The sequence below is a fragment of the Hyperoodon ampullatus genome (assembly GCF_949752795.1).
Source record: "Hyperoodon ampullatus genome assembly, chromosome: 9".
Lineage (NCBI taxonomy): Eukaryota > Metazoa > Chordata > Mammalia > Artiodactyla > Ziphiidae > Hyperoodon > Hyperoodon ampullatus.
In genome coordinates, this window is record NC_136922.1 from 93,197,097 (window position 1) to 93,216,529 (window position 19,433).

Genomic DNA, 19,433 nt, shown 5'->3' on the forward strand with positions numbered 1-19,433 from the left:
TTTTTAAAAGAGCATTGTTTTCAAAAAGTTGCAAATGGAAACTGACACCTGGTCTTTGAAGTCCAAACACTTGCAGGGTAGCAAAAATTGCAGCAGGTGGCGCTGTCTCACCTTTTCTAGCTGTTCGATGCAGGCGGTGTGGACGACGATCTTACAGACGGCACACTTCCTCCTGAGAGCTGATTTCTACAACAGACAATTCAAAAGACAAGAAATGTTAACGGTCTGTTCTGAAGAGCTCCCTGGTAGTAAAGAGAGTATACATAAATGAAGCAAACGTAAACCAATTTAAAACTTCATCATAAACATTCAATAATCGGACAAACTTCAGCAATAGTACTCTGACCTACTAAGTAACTTCATATCCATGACTGAGGGTGGCCTAAGATTTTCTCTTTAAAACAGAATTATGCTAGCTACTGTATGCTGAGTATCTACTATGAACCAAGCTCTTTATTCTGTATTTTTCTTAGTTTCATAACCTAACATTGTAGGCATTATTATCCTATGTTTTTTCACGTTTAATAGTTAAGGGGTAGGGCCAACAATCCAACATAGGTCTAGGTTCAAAACAAGCATGGTTTCCCTACAGTCAAACAGTCTACATTTCAAGGGGCCATCCCCTTGGACTTTTATTCCCAGCACAAATCTATACAAAGCTACTTGGTTTCTGCCCAAATCTTCTGGAAGGTAAGAAGACAAATTTAACTTTTACAAGTCACCATCATCATCATCATCATCATAGCAGCAGCAGCCCAGTAACAGCAAAAGCAGCTAAGATGAATTTAGCACTTTCTATGTGCCAGGTATTCTTGTAAGCACCTCACAGATAGTAACTCATTTAATCCTCACCACCCTAAGAAATAGATACTATTCTTACTGCCATTTAACAGATGAGAAAACTGAGGCCCAGCAAGGGATGTGCCCAAGGTCATATAATTAGAGCACAGCGGGGCCAATTAGTCTGATAGCAGGCTCATGCTTAAAAGCATACACAGTTTGGCCTCCCTGACAGTCAGTACCTGTTAAAATTCACAATAAAAATATTCTCTGAGGTTTATCTTTTTTCTAACGATAAAAAGCAAGCAGCGGGGAGAGAGAGAAAGGGGTGGAAATCTCGATTCAATGCTGACGGTGCCATGTAAAATCTGAGCCAGAAATGCTCAGGTCTCTCTATGGAGAACAGGCTAAAAGGCAGATCTGCAGGAATAATTTGGGGGTTTGAGCACTGAAAGAAACTTATTGTAACAAAGCCAGTCTGTGACCCAGCCCATCAAAGCATCCGAGTGTGAAAGGCCCGAAGTCCCTGTCCTTAAGAAAGACACAAGACTCAGCTTCCCCTACTGAGATAGGATTTTTAAGCCAAAAATTGAGGTGTGGCTGCTACCAAGGAGCCTGGAAGGACTGCAAACCAGCACCTTGGAAGGCGCAGAATCAGGAAAGAAACTGTAGCCTCCCGCCTCCTTGGTGGTTCCACCCATTCAGCACGGAGTCTCCACAGTGCCACCAGCCACCAACCAAGCATCCAGAACACTGCAGTCATACTGCAGCAACGACACGTGTCGTCTTGATACCCACTGACTAAGGTTTAGGTACCCTGCTTGCAAACGTTTTCATCACTCTTGGCTTTCCTCTGCCTGAGGAAAGAACATGGTCGGTAACCTTATGTAAGCTTGGCAATCAATTGATTTTGCCAAAAAGGAGGATAAGGGAAACCCAGGCATCTAGCTACACTATTGAAAAGTGTCTTGGCTCAACTATGAAAAAGAAAGCGGGGGGAGGTGGGGAGGAAGGGGGAGGGGTGGGAGATGGGGAGGGAGAACAAGAAGAGTGACAAGTACTGGTAGCAGCACCAGCAGTGGCAGCATCGCTTAAGGCGACAATAATAAAATTCTAGGTTTGCAAATATTTTCGTGAGCTAAGTGCCCATGAGAAGCAAACTACTGTTGCTCTCCTGTTTGTTCTGGATCTCCTGGTGGGGATCACTGCTGTAGCACCACCGGCAGCAAATGCATGGGGCTCCTGAGTGAGTCCTGCTGCTCAAGAGTTATAATGACGCTCAGGAGTTGATTTCATTCTACTCATTATCCACTAAACCCCTAGTAGATTTCACTGCAGTCAAGCAAAGCAACGCTCTCATGGTAGCAACCACTGATGGGCTTATTTAAGGCCGCCTGAAAAATCTCCTTCCTTACCAGTAACTCCTGCCCTGGCCTAGCCTTGTGCCTGACTGTGTGCTCTGCACTGGGGCCTACAGAGCTCCAAGGGCTCCTTGAGGCTCCTACGGAGTCACTGGGGATGGTGGGAAGGGACAAATGTGTACTTGCTGAAGCCAGAAAACCCCTTCCTTGCCTTGTTTTCCATCTGGATTCCAGGTCAGAATCTCCTTTGAATAGGGATCTTGCCTGGAAGAGTTTGAGAACCTGTGGCTTAAGACTGTCCTCTCTCAGCTTCCTAGGGTAACGTGTATCTACACCGATATCATTCATGTGAAATAATTCAAGTGCAATGTTCTACAGATTATAATATATGAAGAAAAGTGCTTTATGTTATAAAACTAATTTTATTTAAACAATGTTAAATTTTAAAAGGCCCTCATAAGGCATGCTTCTATGCCTTCTGAGGCAGAATATATAAAACCATAATCTGAATTTTTGTTTATAATCACTACAACATGATGTATTTTACTACAAAGAACAGTCATTTTTCTGCTTTCTGTCTTTCTATCAGGCTAGATAGCCTTTCAATGTTATTGTGTCTGACTTTAGTCGCCCTCAGTTTCTTAAATGACAGCTTCTAAACAGCTTCTAATCTGATAAATCAGATAATTAAGGTCTATAATCACATGCAAAATTAAGTGAATAAATTCTGAATGAAGGCCTCAGGTCTTTTTCCATAGCAGAAAAATACATGGATTTTAGTTTCTCAACTGATGAAAACTGCTCCAATGAATCAGAAGTCTCAACTGCTGACTCCTTGGTTTATGACTATGCTTTAATTAGTTAAAGTTATTTGAAGTAGCTGTATAATAAGCTTCTGGGCAGAAACTGTTCAATTAATGCTTGGTTATGTTCCAATTTTTATTTGCAAGATTTAAACTAAATATAAAGATAAAACACAGGAATCTAGACATTCTCAATACTGTAACTACTCACTTTTTCTTTAAAAACTCTTAAGTCAATACTTCCTTCACTATGAAAAATGATAAAGCAAGAAAAGTCATTAAAATTAAGTCAGCAGGTTAGTTGTTACTCTTCATATCGGGACATAGCTGTTAAAGAACCTAGCACAAAGATACAATTTTAAAAATAAATATGGCCTGGGACCCAAACATGCTTAAAAATTAACATTATAAAAGTTTAATAATTCACTCTCATCAGTGAATTTAAAGGCCAATTAGGCTTACTGCTTCAAATATCAAGTAACCTCAGTGTCCTTACTAAGGGTTTCCTGATTTTGTCAAAGGAAATCCATTAATTTGTAAGTGTGTGTGTGTGTGTGTGTCACATCTGTAAAAACTAGTGGAGGGGGCACATCTGTGAAAACTAAGACAACATAGGCTATAACATAAATTATATCCCATTATACTCTGATCATAATTTACTTATATAATAATGACACAATGAATGATATGTTATGCTTTAGGATGGTGGGCGTAACCTAACCAGCAGACTAACAGTGATTGTAAGAGAACACACTCAAAGTTCTGACTTGGCCCTATATGTTTCCCATGCTGTGGGCACTGCTGGCATTCCAAGCAGTGACAGTTCCTCACCAAACTTCAGCTCATATCAAGTATGGAAGTAAAACTGTTACAGCTTTAGACCATTGGCTCTGGGGATGGAAGCTGGAGCGGGGACAAAAAGACCAGAAGCAAGCAGTGGTAGAAAGTATATAATTGTCCCTGAGAAACAGTTTAATATCTAATCCTATCCCACCTACCCACTTCCTTTGGTCATAAGTCCCTGATCCATATGTACCACCAAGCAAGCTATACGTTCTTCCTTTGAACAAGAGATGTGATTTCTGCTAAGTAACAATGAATATCTGGTAGTAGTTAACAACGTTTGATTCTAGAAGAGAGGGAGGGAAGGAAAGGCTAGGAGAAAGAAAGGGAAACCTAGTTTCACAGGTTTATGATTTCTGACAGGTTAAGGCCTCCTTGCTGCCCAAGGAAACTTAAATTGAATGCCACCCCTCATAGTCTGAAGTTTGACCCCAAGAAGCATGTACAACGAGGCTGGCTGAGCCCCTTCCCAATAAGCACACACCAAATCTCATTTTTCCCTGAAGATGGTCAAGTAATCCTGCCTCTGACCCCACCTCTCCCACTGTATTCTTAAGGACACCACCCTCCCCCCAACAGACACACACACACACACACACACACACACACACACACACACACAGGTTTAATCACCAGAGATCAGAAGCGGAGAAGTAGGAGGAAATATTTAGTCTCCAGAGCTGACATGGCAACCCTTTCTTGGCCTTCTGTCTCAGGAGACCTCAGGGCCAGAGCCTGCTGCTGGCCACACAGAAGTATTGGCCTGGCAGCATCTCACTGCAGACAGAGTTCCCAGACATGGGCTCACAGACCCAGTGCAAGGAAGCACTGCTCCCATCAGCCCCGCCCTTATCATAAGGCCACAGTGACAAAAGGATGCATGGCCAGGGAAGGGGCTCCAGGCAGGAACCCAACCATCCTGGGAGTGGGGAAGGGGGCACAGAAGGCACTAGGGGAAGGACAGGATGGAGCGCCGAGTGGTGAAAAGTCAGGAAAAGAGGGCTGGATGAGGCTGGTGGGATGAGCTTCCTAACTCAGGCTCCCTGCAGCTGTCTTCTTCCCAGTAATTCTCAGCCTCCTCACCTTTCCCACGTCAGAAGAATCATGGTGAGAAATAGAAACTGAGCGCTGGGAGTCAGGCAAAGGAGAGACAGCAAGTGGGGCAAGAAGAATGTTATCTTCCCTTCTGGACACAAAGCTCAGTCTACAGGGGTGCTGGGATGGAAGCGGGAGATGGGGCAACAGGGCCCAGGCAAGGCTATCCTTTTCTTCCTCTCCAAGGGTGGGGTGAAAGGACTGCTGGGTAAAGTGCAGGGAAGGAAGCTTCCTAAGCCTTCAGAGTGTCAGGAATTCAGCGTCCTTTCAGTGGGGATTGTCCCTACGGGCAACACGAACAAGAGCATTGCTGCTGTATAATCCCAGGTAAATGAAAACAAGAGTTCTTTGATTTATTTAAAAACCTAATTAGAAGAAATGACAAGCATGCTCGGCAAGTTCTACTCCTCTGGGGTGTCCAGGATGCAATCTGTAAACTGGTATTAGGGAAAAAGAAGACATTATCTGGAAGTTCCATTCCTGTGGTTTCAGGGCCAAAGCACAGGTTCCATCGCCACTCACGCCGGCGCCTCTTTTCCTCAAACAGAATACAGGCCGTTTTGGACAAACCAAGAGGGTGGCTGGCTGACGTGCCAGCGCGCCCCTACCGTGGCTCCCTGCTGCATAAGTAAGTCTCTCCAAGACGGCAGGATTTCAAGAGCCCAGACCAGGGAACAGAGATGCCTCACGCCAGGAGGAGTCTGTGCCTGGGGGCGGGGTGGAGGGGGGAATCTCAGAGCTGTCCTCAGAGGGTCTCCTGCAGGGAGCCCTCACTCTGTGTGAAACCCTCAGCCTGGGTACTGCTGCCAGAGTCAAGGCCTTCATCTGTCAGGGTCCCAGGTGTCTGTGCCACGTGTCCTCTGGACAGGGCTCAGTGAGGGCCGGATCCCTCTGAGACAGCCCCACTGCGTCCCCACCCTAGATACTAAATGATGCCAGAAGTACCTCAGAATATACGAAAGAGAAGGGAGCAGGGAGCAACAGGAGGTGGAGGGGTTGGGAAGGGGGTCATGTAAACAAGTAACGAAAATACTCAGCAACACGCAAATACACATGGATGCGCCTAAATCTGCACACGCCAGCTCTCGGGAATCAGGATGGTCTGAGATGTCCCACGTATGAACTTTGCATGTAGCTGGAACAATGTCAGCATTCTGAGTGCTGTGCAGGAAATAAAGAGAAAGAAGCTTCTGTCCTTCCTGGGAGAAGCTGGCACGCCACTTGAGGCGACACGGAGGACTTGAAAGAAAAGGTCACTAACAAGAGAAGACCGTGCACGGCTAAATGCTGAATGAACAGCTCAGACAGTAAAAGCTGTAATCTAGAGCAGGGTAAAGCCCCACAGGCTGACTCAGTAAAAAGGACGTAACACCAAAAAGAGCAAAGTCTTGAATTGGGCCTTAAAAAGATGTAATATTTGAAAGTTGAAGACACTCCAGCAGGGAGAGGATTCAAAGTCTCTTTACATAGTAGGCACTGATGCCTCCTAAAAGGAACGGAGCTGGCTTTTGCGTGTCCGATGGGGCACTGAGCCAGGGGCTCACAGGCGTCCATCTGCATGAGTCACTGGGCACCATGTTTAATGGTGGAGTGTGGAGGCTTCTCTGTGTGCCTGGTCGGGGGGTCAGGTGGAGGAGGGTGGGGAGTGGGAACACTGGCTGTGGGTCACGAGGGTCTCAAAGAGAAACGGCAAAGCAGAACTTTTCCTGAGAGGACCTGGGTTACAAAGTATAGAGTTACAAGAAGATGGAGATTCCTCTGTATTTTCATTCTGCCCTAATCCAACACTAGGAACACTGCCTGACACATATTAGGAGCTCAAGAGGGAGGGAGGGAGGGGGGAGGAGGGAGAGAGGGAGGGAGGGAGGGAGGGGGGAGGAGGGAGAGAGGGAGGGGGAGGAGGGAGAGAGGCAGAGAGGGAGGAGAGAGAGAGGGAGGAGGGAGGGAGGGGGAGGAGGGAGGAGGGAGAGAGGGAGGGAGGGAGGAGGGAGGGAGGGAGGAGGGAGAGAGGGAGGAGGGAGGAGGGAGGGAGGGAGGGAGGAGGGAGGAGGGAGGGAAGGAGGGAGGAGAGGTGAAAGGGCTTGCAGACTAGGGCTTTCTCCTCAGTGTAAGCCCCCAGCCCAACCCCAGTCTGGAGAACTGGTGGCTTTGGAATTGAGACAAAACCCCCCTAGGACCCAGGCATTTTCAGGATAGGCAATCCCAAAAGAAGAGAGAAAGAGGCATTTTATAGGTGTTTGAGGGACAGAAGACCTTCATAAATACTAGAGGGAAAACGGAGTAGAGGCTTCATGGTGAGTACAGCTGAACAATTTTTGTGACCACAAATGTGATGTCTTTGGGGGAATTCCAGAGATATCGGACGGGAAGGCTATCTTGCAAAAGGCTGAGGTCTTACATAAATGGGTGGAGTTAAGAACAGGAAGCCTGCATTACTGATGCTCATGTGATCCCACCTATGTCTGTAGGCTAGTAAGACTCTGGAATATCTACTTGGGTAGCAAGTTGTGGGGCTGCAAAGGATTAGAGCCAGCACGCAGGCCAGCCTTCCCAAACAGAAGTCCCGGCTGGGCGATGCCGGTCAGGCTAGAAAGGTGGATTGGGAAAAGATTGCTAAAGCCCTTAAATCTAGAGTGAGAAATACAAATTTGAACCTAATAGGCAATGGGGCACTAATAATTTTTGAGACTCATGTGGCCAAAAATAATAATTCAATCTGGTGGCAGGATGCAGCACTATCTGAAAGCAGGAGGAGGAAGACAAAAGGAAATGAGATGATTGATATATTAATTCAGTCAACCAATAAATACTGAGCACCTACTAAGTGCCTACACTGTCCCAGGCACTGGGGATACAGTAGTGAATAAAACATTGAAAAAAATTTGTTTTTATCTCATGGAGCTTCCATTCTCCTGAGAGAGACAGACAATAAACAAGTTAGGTAAGTGCGATACATAATACGCTGATAGAAATACGTGCTAAAGAGAACAATTAAAGCAAGAACAGGGGCTAGGGGGTATCAGGGGCAGCGGAGAGTTGAAGTTGGGACAGGTTGGCCAGGAAAGCTCTCACTGAGGAGATACATTTTGAGAAACACCAGGAGGGGGACTTCCCTGGCGGTCCAGTGGTTAAGACTCCACGCTTCCAGCGCAGGGTGTGTGGGTTCGTTCCCTGGTTGGGGAACTAAGATCCCGCATGCTGCATGGCATGGCCAGGAAAAAATATAAATAAATAATTTTTTTAAAAAACGGAGCTACAAAGCAATACTTTAAAAAGAAGAAGAAGAAGAAGAAACACCACGAGGAAGTGAGGGAGTTGGCCATGTAGTTATCTGGGGGGAAAGCACTTCGGGCAAAGGGAACAGCAAGTGCACAGCCCAGAGGCATGAGGACTGCGGGATGTTTGCAGAGTGACCAGGAGCCAGGGTCCCTGGAGTGGAGTGATCTAGGCGGAGATGAGGCCAGACCACGATGGCAGGCCAGGTCACACAGGGATTAAGTAATGAACAACAAGAACCTACTGTAGAGCACAGGGAACAATATTCAATATCTCATAATAACCTGTAATGGAAAAGACTGAAAAAGAATATATCGATATATATAACTGAATCACTTTGCTGTGCACCTGAAACTAACACAACATTGTAAACCAACTATACTTCAATTAAAAAAAAAGATTTTAAGTCATGAGAGTTCACAGTGGAAATTCACATATCAGGCAATGAGCGCCTGAACTGGAGTGATGAGAATGGAACAGAAAGCAAGGCAGAGAAGCAAGAGCGATGAACTGACGGAGCACGGCCCTCTTTCCATCGTACGCAGGTCTCCAGAAAGGTGAACACAGATTTCTCACACCTGGGCCTCATGTCTTTCAGGAGAATAACTGATATAGCCAAGAACGGCTTCACTCCTACTCCGCGGTCAGCTTGCTGATTGTGTGCACACCAGCTGGCTACACCTACCGCACTCTCGTGCTGTGTTATGGTCGGCATTGCCTCCGAAGTACTGCAATAAAACTCACTTAACCTGCTCTTCAAACAGCTTTGACTGCTCTGTTCTAAGGAACACATTATCTGAAGCACTCTGCATATGAAGTGTTTATGCTTCCAGAGACACCTCCCCTGAGGAACCACAGATGTGCCCATGTATCTGGGGTAGGCAGGGTCCACCCGAGCTAAGGCACAGAAGGGTCTACTCCACAACTTCCCTAGAGACACAGAGAGAAGGAGAAAAGTGCCACTGTTCATCATTGTTTGGACACGGATAAAAGCTTTCTATGTCCCCAACAGCCAGTACATTTTATATTTTTCATCTGAAGAGAACAAAAAGAAATCTTAGAGCAGAAAGCTGTGGGAAGGGAAAGGACTTTGTGAGCTGAATATGAGAACCAGAACAACCCATGGGAACCTTGCCTCATCCTGAAAAGCAGCCCATCAGGGCTCACAGGAGAAACAATTCAGGAAGAACCAAATGAGTAGCTATCGTGTTAATTCAAAGCTAAAGTTGATGGCTGGTTATAAAGAATGACACCTCACTGTGTTTTGACCACAGGATTAGGATTGGAAGCAGTGGTGGTCAGAATGGCACAGGTTCATTTTAAGAGGGGAAAAAAGGTGCATGCCTGTATCTCAGTAGTTTACCCTTACACTGAAATTCGTACCAAATCATTCTCTTTAAGAGTGATTCAAAAGTGGCTTATATCAGTGACTTTAGTACATTTTTTAAATGAGAAGAAAGCGATAGGTACAAGGCTTCTCTAATGGGCTTCAATAGAAAACTACCACAGGACTCTTAGGAGATGTCTACCTCTTGGAACTTGATTGGGTAACAGGCGTACACAGCTACTATCTTTTGTACATCTACATAAAATTCAGGTACAGTTATTGAGACATAAACCAAATATACATTGCAGCTGTTACTTATGAAAAGGATGATGAATGGCCTGCTAAATCTGTATTGGCTGGTACAAGTTTAATGGAAAGATACTAACACACGGCTGCCTCCAGAGCCAGGATGTGAGAAGCTGCGAGTGCCCCTCATTGACTGGTCCAAGATTGCCGCCCTGGTTAGGCATTCCTTCTGCCCGCTCCTGCATGGCCATGATGCATTAATAAAGGGTTTCAGACTAATGAACCTCAAGAACTCTTCAGAAATCCATAATTCTATTTCCCACTGCTGGTTCTCATTTTACCCAAGCACATGCCATATGTCCATGACTACTATTACTGACTGTCTCTGTACTTTGTTACGCTCATCTCTTGTTTCACTGTGTATTTTCTTCTGCCTGCTTGTCTTTTCCTCATTTATTTTTTCCCATTTGTTTCCTCTGTGCTTCTCAGCTTTGGTGTCAGCGGGTCTGACCATGGTCAGACAACAGCTTTAACTTTATCATGTGCTATCTTCCTGCTTTGGTTCTTTTCAGCTGCTTTTATGGCTGCTCCCTGTTCAATGTTTATGGTTTCTTCAAAGTTATCTCAGATCAAAGCTTCCATGTATCTTATTGTAGGTTAACTGTTTCCATATGTACAAAAATGTACATAAATATGATTACAAGTATACAGGCACTAATAAATAGATATTCACACAATTAGAGCTCTACACACACGAACACATGTGTATTCCCAATTTTCCAGCAGATAGGTATGAGTGAGGGTGGGCTGGTTGTATCACAGAAGTCATAATAGAGACAACAGGAAATGATGTCTCAACATTGTCTGAATTGTCTAGTTCCAAGGTAGCATATCAAGGGCATAGCAGAGATCTGAAGCTGAATGTAAACTAGAAAACACCAACCAAAGTTTGCCTTTTAATACTTGCTAGTGTGATAGCACCGTATATGCCATCTTACTTGCAGCATGAATCCTAATATGTTCTCATTATGAGTTTACTTTGTGGAAACAGATAAAGTTGGTTTTTTAAAGTTCACAGCTTAAGATCTCTAAGCAATGATTTAGAGACATTTGCTTTAATCTGGAAAATTGTGTCTACTTAAGAAGCCATATCAAACCATGGTAAATTACCTATCCTTTCACTGCCATCTCAAACATCCCAAGCTGCTGATGACACAATTAAGTCAAAGTCTTTCAGCCAATCTGGCCCAAGAAGACCACCATTTCAATCATAGTTCACCCAACACTGTATATCCAATTGGCCATGTGGTTTTCACTCACATACATACAACTACTGGTACCATTTTTCAATGAGGACATCATTACCACAGACAGAATATTTACCAGGAGGCTAGCAGTATAATATATACATTATGTGCACTAGAGATACAGCTCACTTCAACCATGCCAACTGGGTACCATTCACCTGCTTTATAGATAAGGAGCTGAGACCCTATGAGATTGACCAACTTGCCCAAGACAGACTGGCCAGGAGTAGAACCTAGGTCCTTCTGACTCAAAGCCATCTCCTTCTATTACATCTTACTACTTTCCTCTCACTTCACTAGTGACAGATTTGGGGAGCAGGACTGATAAAGCTAGGTAACCATGATGTTCGACATGGCTGCTTTAGACGATCTAGTCTCATGGCAGCCCCAAGGGGATGGACTTACGACAACCCTACCATGACCACCTGTGCCAAGAATGGCCAACAGCAGTCTCTCTCCTCCATGAGAATCAAATAAGAAGGGCATGACACAGGCTAAACAGGACTTATAACCCCGCAATAGCCTGTAGTAGTGAATGTGGAATCTCCCTGTGAAGAGCCTTAAAAATAAGGCAGAAATTCAAACGCCCTGGATTCTAAGTGTAATGATACTTAAATGGCAGGGTTGATCTGGTGACAGGTGTCTGTGTGCGTGTCTTTCAAGAATCACATCATTGAACTCATTCATTCGTTCTGTGGAAAAGGGCAGGATAACTCCTCAGGGCAGTCACTGTTCTCAGGGCTGAGGATCCAGGAGGGCACGAGACAGGCAGCGTCCCGAGCTAAACGGAGCTTATGTTCTGATAGGGATACAGACAGACAAGTGAGGAAGTGATTTTTTTTTAAAGGTTAGAAAGTGATGTGCACTAGAAAAGACTGAGAGAATGGAGAAGGGGCACAGCTGGGCTGGCTGTTTCACCCTCTCTTTTACTCGGCGAGAGAGAGGGGCATGATTACAAGGTCCTCCAAAGTTAACACCCTGGCACTGCCTGTTGGGTTCCAGTTTCTGACCATCCTCTGGAACCACTTTTACTCAAGGAGGAATGACCCGAGTAACCAATTTTTATTGAGTGCTTGCACCTGGCCATGTGGTTCACTGCTATACGTGCTTTATCTCATTGAAGTTTCCAACAACCATAAGCAGCAGGTATTATCGACATTTTACAGATATGAAACTGAGGCTTAAAGAGGTTAAAACAATGATGCATGTCACACAACTAGAAAATCCCAGAGCCTGGATTCAAAGCCGGGTCACTTGATTCCAGAGCCCACACACCACCTCGAATGAAGACATCAAAGCAGGCTTTGCCATTTCCTTCTGTCTTTAAAACATTACCTTCTGCCATCTGTATCTGCCTGGCATATGAGGTAAGAAAAACAACAAGAAAAATCTCCTAAAAAACAGACAATATCAACCTTGGGGTCAATAATAGTTCTGGGTAACTGCTAAAGTAAACGATGCTTCAGCCGAGATTGGGGCCTCTGAGCAATAACAATGTTGGTTAGAATCTGTTGTTCTGGGTGCCCAGCACTGGGAGACACTGGAAGAAGGGAAAGCCCTTCTATACACCTGGGCATTGCCTAGGCGATATGTAAACCCTACACTGAATCCCATGCAAACTATCTCTATTAAGTGACAGAACCGTACCCATATTAAATAAGAAGAGACCCGCTCCACACAAGCACACACCCACATACAAACACACAAATGCAGCCTCAATCTAAAAGTATCGTTGCAGAAGAGATGACAACCATTCTCAGAGGCTCAAGCTCTAAAAATAAAATAAGACAGACAGACAGACAGACGGCTTAATGAAAGTTTAAAACAAAGGCAAAAGAACTGCATAAAGAGAGAGAAAAGTGAAGAAGCCCCACCACAGTGATTGAGTCTCTCTGACTTGTGTTTCCTTTAAGTGGGAGTAAACTGCCCCAATGACCACCCCAAAGGGTCGTTGTTACTGACCAACACTGACAAGAGGAAAACTGCATTGCGTGGATATTTCTCAAATAGTTTCCCACTGAATACTGAGATCTCACGAGATGACAACAGGTGTTCTGTGGGGAAAATAATGGGTTTTAACAATCATCCCTTCCCCCAAGCAAACAGAGAGCAAATCCTGTATCCCTACTGCCTTTCTTGGAGCTTCGGAATACATGTTTGATTATCAAAGGTGTTCAGTGTTTTCTAAACTTATTCCATCACAAGCCATTTTTTTTTTCACTTTTTTTTTTATTAGTTTCTGCTTTATAACAAAGTGAATCAGTCATACATATACATCTGTTCCCACATCCCCTCCCTCATGCATCTCCCTCCCTCCCACCCTCCCCATCCCACCCCTCCAGGCGGTCACAAAGCACCGAGCTGATCTCCCTGTGCTCTGCGGCTGCTTCCCACTATCTATCTACCTTACGTTTGGTAGTGTATATATGTCCATGCCTCTCTTTCCCTTTGTCACAGCTTACCCTTCCCCTTCCCCATATCCTCAAGTCCATTCTCAAGTAGGTCTGTGTCTTTATTCCCGTTTTACCCCTAGGTTCTTCATGACATTTTTTTTTTTAAATTCCATATATATGTGTTAGCATACGGTATTTGTCTTTCTCTTTCTGACTTACTTCACTCTGTATGACAGACTCTAGGTCTATCCACCTCATTACAAATAGCTCAGTTTCGTTTCTTTTTATGGCTGAGTAATATTCCATTGTATATATGTGCCACATCTTCTTTATCCATTCATCCGATGATGGACACTTAGGTTGTTTCCAGCTCCGGGCTATTGTGAATAGAGCTGCAATGAACATTTTGGTACATGTCTCTTTTTGAATTATGGTTTTCTCAGGGTATATGCCTAGTAGTGGGATTGCTGGGTCATATGGTAGTTCTATTTTTAGTTTTTTAAGGAACCTCCATACTGTTCTCCATAGTGGCTGTACCAATTCACATTCCCACCAGCAGTGCAAGAGTGTTCCCTTTTCTCCACACCCTCTCCAGCATTTATTGTTTCTAGATTTCTTGATGATGGCCATTCTGACTGGTCATCACAAGCCATTTTTAAGGAAGAATATTCCATATTGCTTTTACAGGACTTCAGTGCTCTCTAGAACACGATTTTATTTTTCTGAAAGCAGACTGTGCAAATAGACAATGGTACTGCTGATGCCGGGTCACCTAGGAGAGTGGCAGAGCCCTGCAGTCCCCTGGGCTCCGTATCTTATCACTCTCTCTAGTGCACGAACTGGGCAGGGTCAGTATTACAAGCTCCTCAAGCACACGGATAACGCTCTAAGCCAAATAATTACAATGATAACGTTAGCTGTCATAATAACAATGGCTACCTGAGGGCCTGCCCCATGCTAAACCCAGTCCTGTGTGTGCACTTGGACGATCTCATGGACATTCCCGACCATCTGGCCAGACACATATGGGCAACACCCCTTGCACACACAGAAACACCCCACCCCCTTCCTCCACTCACATCCACCGGCTCGGGGGTCAGGAGCAGAGAGTCTGTCTGAGCAGATGCTTTTTCAAAGCTATTTTTGTTGATGGCTCTGCTCTCCCCGAGTCATCTGGATTCATGAGCTCCTCAATATCTTGGTGGTGGGAGGCACCTCGGGTAGAGAGCGGCCTTAGAAGCGCCGCGGAGATGGCATCTTCACGGCTGGCACCCAAACAGCTTGGAAGGCTGGCTTAGGCTTCTGGGCTTTGCTGCCACACTCACAGCTCCCTCTGTGAGCCCGGCCGCCATCTGGAGCTGCGGAGCGTCAGTCTGCCGTGCTGGAAGACCAGGGGCAGCAAGCGGGAGTGTGTGTGTGTGTGGGGGCCCCAGCGCAGTCTGAGGCTTGCGTCCAGTGTTGGTGCTCTGGGGTGTCTACCCACCAGATCCGAACGCACAGACGGTCAGAGGTCCCCAGCCACCTGTGCTGGGGACCGACTCTCTCATCTCGCTCACAGTGCACAGATGCCCACAAATCAGCAACTGCATGGGCCACTGTCCAGTGCTTGCATCTTCTAGAGATGAAATAGACAGGGCTGTCACCAGGTTCGCCATCTTTCTTCTTTTTTAAAACAACAGAAAGCTGAAAGTTTCCTTCAAATAGGGCAGAGAGCTACTGCCCTTGTACTCTTCTTACAAGTTTCTTCCAAAACCCAGGGACGTAGCCAGCATCCTTTCGAGCAGATGCCGTGATGCCCGATTACAAGGATGAGGCTTCTGACCCAACAGTAAGAAGACACAGCCTGTGAGATGTTTTCCAGAATGAGTTACTTTGATTTGTCACGCTCAGCTGGTCCCACCCATGACCTAGGGAGACTATGCACATTACACACAGCAGAGAAATGACAGGAAAAGTGTAAGAGTCTCAGTGTCGGGGCATCCCAAACAGAAGGGCTTGTTGAAACCAAAGTCCAACCAAACTACTAATTAGCTCATTCAACTTAATGACATTGAAATATAAGCAGGGATAGGAGAGAAGGAGGGAGGATATTAACATGTGTCAACTACTTTAATCCTCCTGCCCATCCTGAAGAGCAGATATAATCATCACCATTTTACAGAGCAACCTGAGACTCAGGGCAGCAGGGCAGAGCTAGGATTTCTATCCAGACCTATTTGCCACTGGGTCTGAGTAGCCCCTCACTCTCCACTCCCCCCCTCCCCATCTCACCTGACCGCCCTAATGCAATTCATTCATTGACTTAGTAAAACTATATTTGTTAAGCGCTGAGCAGTATTGGAAGACACCTTAGAATTAAGGTCAGGTGTTACAGGTGGGTTTGGCCATTTTTGCCAAACATGACCCACAAGGACAAGAGTAAAGTAAAACACACAAACAAAACGATAACAAAAGCAAAACAGTATCCATTAGCCTACCCACAAAAAGAAGGTGACTGAAGTACATTTAAAAATAGAGAAGATATAACTGGTAACAGCATTCTGCAGTCTGACAGCTCCTGTTTTCTCTTACCCAACCTATGCGGTCTCCCTCACCTTTCTACCTACTCTATTCCTGTAGTTCTCAGCTTCTGGCACCTACCTGTCTGTCTGCTCACGTATCCAGAAAGCCATATACCTCTCAACTGAAATCCTCAATCAAGCCTGATTTAAATGTACCTGTGTGAGTGCATCTGAGAGCCGTGTGCAGGCATCTGCGTGGCCAGGTAAGGTAACTCACCTTAACAGAATATCTTCTGTCTTTGTTTCCTAGGGCTGCCCTAACCAAGTACCACAGCCTGGGCAGTGTAAAGCAACAGAAATGTGAATTCTCTCATAGCCCTGGAGGCTAGAAGCCTGTCGTCATGGTGTGCATAGGGTTGGCACACCTCTGAGGGCGAATCTGTCCACGCCTCCCTCTTAGCTTCTGGTAATAGCCTGCGATCCTTGGCTTGCAGCTGTATCACTCCAATCTCTGCCTCTGTCATTACATGGCCTTCTTCCCTGTCTACCGTTGTGTGTCCTCTCCTCTTCTTATAAGGACGCTTGTCAAAGTGCATGAGGTCCCACCTACTGCAGTATGACCTCATCTTAACTCATGACATCTGCAACAACCCAATTTTCAAATAAGGTCACATTCTGGGATCATGGGGGTTAGGACCTCAGCAGATTTTGGGGGTACACGATTTATGGCATAACAGCCACTGTACACCAGATGCAGGGACCAGGCCACTTCATTTGGTTCTGACGCTCTCTCTGTGAAGTAGATCAGTGGCTCCCTACCCACTATGTGTGACAGCATGTATGTCTTCTGTAGAGTTTGCTTGTTTTTAACATATTCATGCTTGGTCCCACTCCCCAGGGATTCTGATGTGGTCGATCCAGGCTGGGAACCAACCATTTAAAAAAATAAAGTTGAAATAAAGCTTCAGAAGTCACTACAATGCTCATCCAGGAATAAGAATCACTGAGGTCTAAAGATGTTAAAATTAAAAAAAAATTTTTTAATAAAAATGAAAATAATTAAAAAAGAATCACTGAGGTCAATCTTAATAACAATACAGTAAATCAGGAAATGGGGGCAAAAAGAGGCGAAATGATACGCCCAAAATTCAGTGAGTAACTAGATGGAACAACAGGTTTTCAAGTTCTGTCTCACTCAGAGTCCCCTTCCTTCCCACCACCCATGTGGCCTTTCTGTGTCTACGTGTCTCTGGGCAGGTGTGACCACGGTTGTTTGTACCTCTACATAGTGACGTAGGCAGTGTCTTTTAAGTGTAAAAATTGGTGTGCACAGGTATGTGCTCTATGGATTCTCAGGGGAGGCATGAGTTTCTTTGGGAACAAATACGTATTTCGCTAACATCTTTGTATATCCCATCAGCCACCAGAACGATTTCTACAGAGTGCACCCACTGTGATGTTGTCAGACGAGTGATGTTGGAGGAGGAGTGACTCCATCACTGAAGAGGTGCCTTTCACTCCTTGCTCTATTTCAGCAAAGCAAACGTCACGGGTGGAAGTTAAGAGAAGGGAGAAGGGAGAAATCAGTGTGGGTTGAGTAGACAGAGGCGGCTTTGTGGAAATGGGGCTTGAACGCAGTATTGAAAGATGAGTTAGATTTACGTAAGTAGAGTGGGGAAAGGAAACCTTTACAGACAGGGAGGGGAATATGGGCGAACTCAGAGGCAGGAATAAGCTTTGTACGAGGGAGAAGACAATCATGAGACAGGCATGAGCAGTGTGTACGTGCTATGAGCCATGACGTTGTCAATTACAATTAACTGTCACCTGTCACTCTCAACTCGGTCTGAAGTTTCTGGTACTGGGTACCCAGCCCGTAAACAGTTGTAGAATAAATGAATGAAGAAACGTCCATCAAAATAAATATCACGGGGCTTCCCTGGTGGCGCAGTGGTTGAGAGTCCGCCTGCCGATGCAGGGGACACGGGTTCGTGCCCCGGTCCGGGAAGATCCCACGTGCCGTGGAGCGGCTGGGCCTGCGCGTCCGGAGCCTGTGCTCCGCAACGGGAGAGGCCACTACAGTGAGAGGCCTGCGTCCCGCAAAAAAAAATAAAACAAACAAACAAACAAATAAATAAATAAATATCACGAAACAAAAGTGTTCCTAGCTGGAATTTTATCTGTTTCCCCCCCATAATCATGATGGAAAACAGTGATCTTTCTACTCCAATTTCATTACTTTTGCATCCCTTTCTTCTCTCCAGACCAGAAAAAGAAACAGTTACTAACTTGGGGACTGCCACTGGTTTGGGAACAACTTTAATCCCATTAAATATCTATTCACAGACATTCTGCAGTGTTAAATGTTTCCACTGGAGAATATTCAAGAGGAAGACCTGTAAAGGTCATCTGGTTCAGCCCTGAGACTTTGGAGCAAGCTCTCCTACAACAGTCTTCATGTTCTATGTCGTCACTGCCGTCCTTGCAACGCCTTCCAATATCAGCCCCCAAATGTCCATCCATGTCTGCCAGCAGGAGGTCCTGAATTTGCAGGCTGGCTTTGGTTTTAAATAGACTATTGCACTGTCCCCATACGTTGTGATGGTTTCACAGAAGCCATTTTCACCCTCAAATCTGTCCTGGTTTAGACAATATGGTCATGCTTTATAAGCACACAGACATTTATAACATGCGCCCTGAGTTTCAGTTGAGAAAACAGACACACACACACCCCCATCCGTCCTTATGTCCATTCTTACCTAACGCATGCCCTTTGGTGTGCTCATGCCTGTCTCGTGATTGTCTTCTCCCTCGTAAAAAGCTTATTACTGCCTCTGAGTTTGCCCATGTTCCTCTCCCTGCCTGTAAAGGTTTCCTTTCCCCACTTTACTTACGTAAATCTAACCCATCTTTCAATACTGCGTTCAAGCCCCATTTCCACAAAGCCGCCTCTGTCTACTCAACCCACACTGATTTCTCCCTTCTCGCTTCTCTTAACTTCCACCCGTGACATTTGCTTTGCTAAAATAGAGGAAGGAGTGAAAGGCACCTCTTCAGTGATGGAGTCACTCCTCCTCCAAGCACTCTGCCTGCATCTTGTTTAGAAGCCAGCAGGTAGCACCCGGTTATGGTAATCTGGTCCCAAACCCAACAGGTTGGCTTTCTTCAAAGGTGATTCTTTAAAGAAATGAGAATATATCATCTATTTACATAAGCTTTTTTTTTTTCTTATGAAACTGTGTTCAATACTAAGAAAGCTGCAAATAAAACATTTAAACTGGAGGCTGTCTTGGCGATCTCCTTGCCTAACCTCTTACCCAAAGCAGAGGTGCACCCCCCTTTGGCATCCTTGAAAGATGGCCACCCAACTTATTCATAAACACTTCCTTTGAGCCCATCTCTCCAGGCACCTTGTTCCCCTGTTGGGTGTCCGAGCTCTGATCGTTAAAGTTCTTCCTTAGAATACAGTATTTGTCAAAGTTAAGTTTGTGGACCATCTGT

The 19,433-nt window shown here is 45.2% G+C and overlaps 1 protein-coding gene across 2 annotated transcripts in view; it reads right to left on the reverse strand.

Moving 5' to 3' along the window:
- DGKI (diacylglycerol kinase iota) overlaps positions 1-19,433 on the reverse strand; it is a gene marked incomplete at both ends in the record, with an annotated part of 451,691 nt that overhangs the window by 255,276 nt on the left and 176,982 nt on the right. For both annotated transcript variants that reach the window (XM_079711562.1, XM_079711561.1), the window contains one exon: positions 112-186. In XM_079711562.1, the coding sequence (XP_079567688.1) occupies positions 112-186 (75 nt within the window). The remainder of the gene's footprint in view (positions 1-111; positions 187-19,433) is intronic.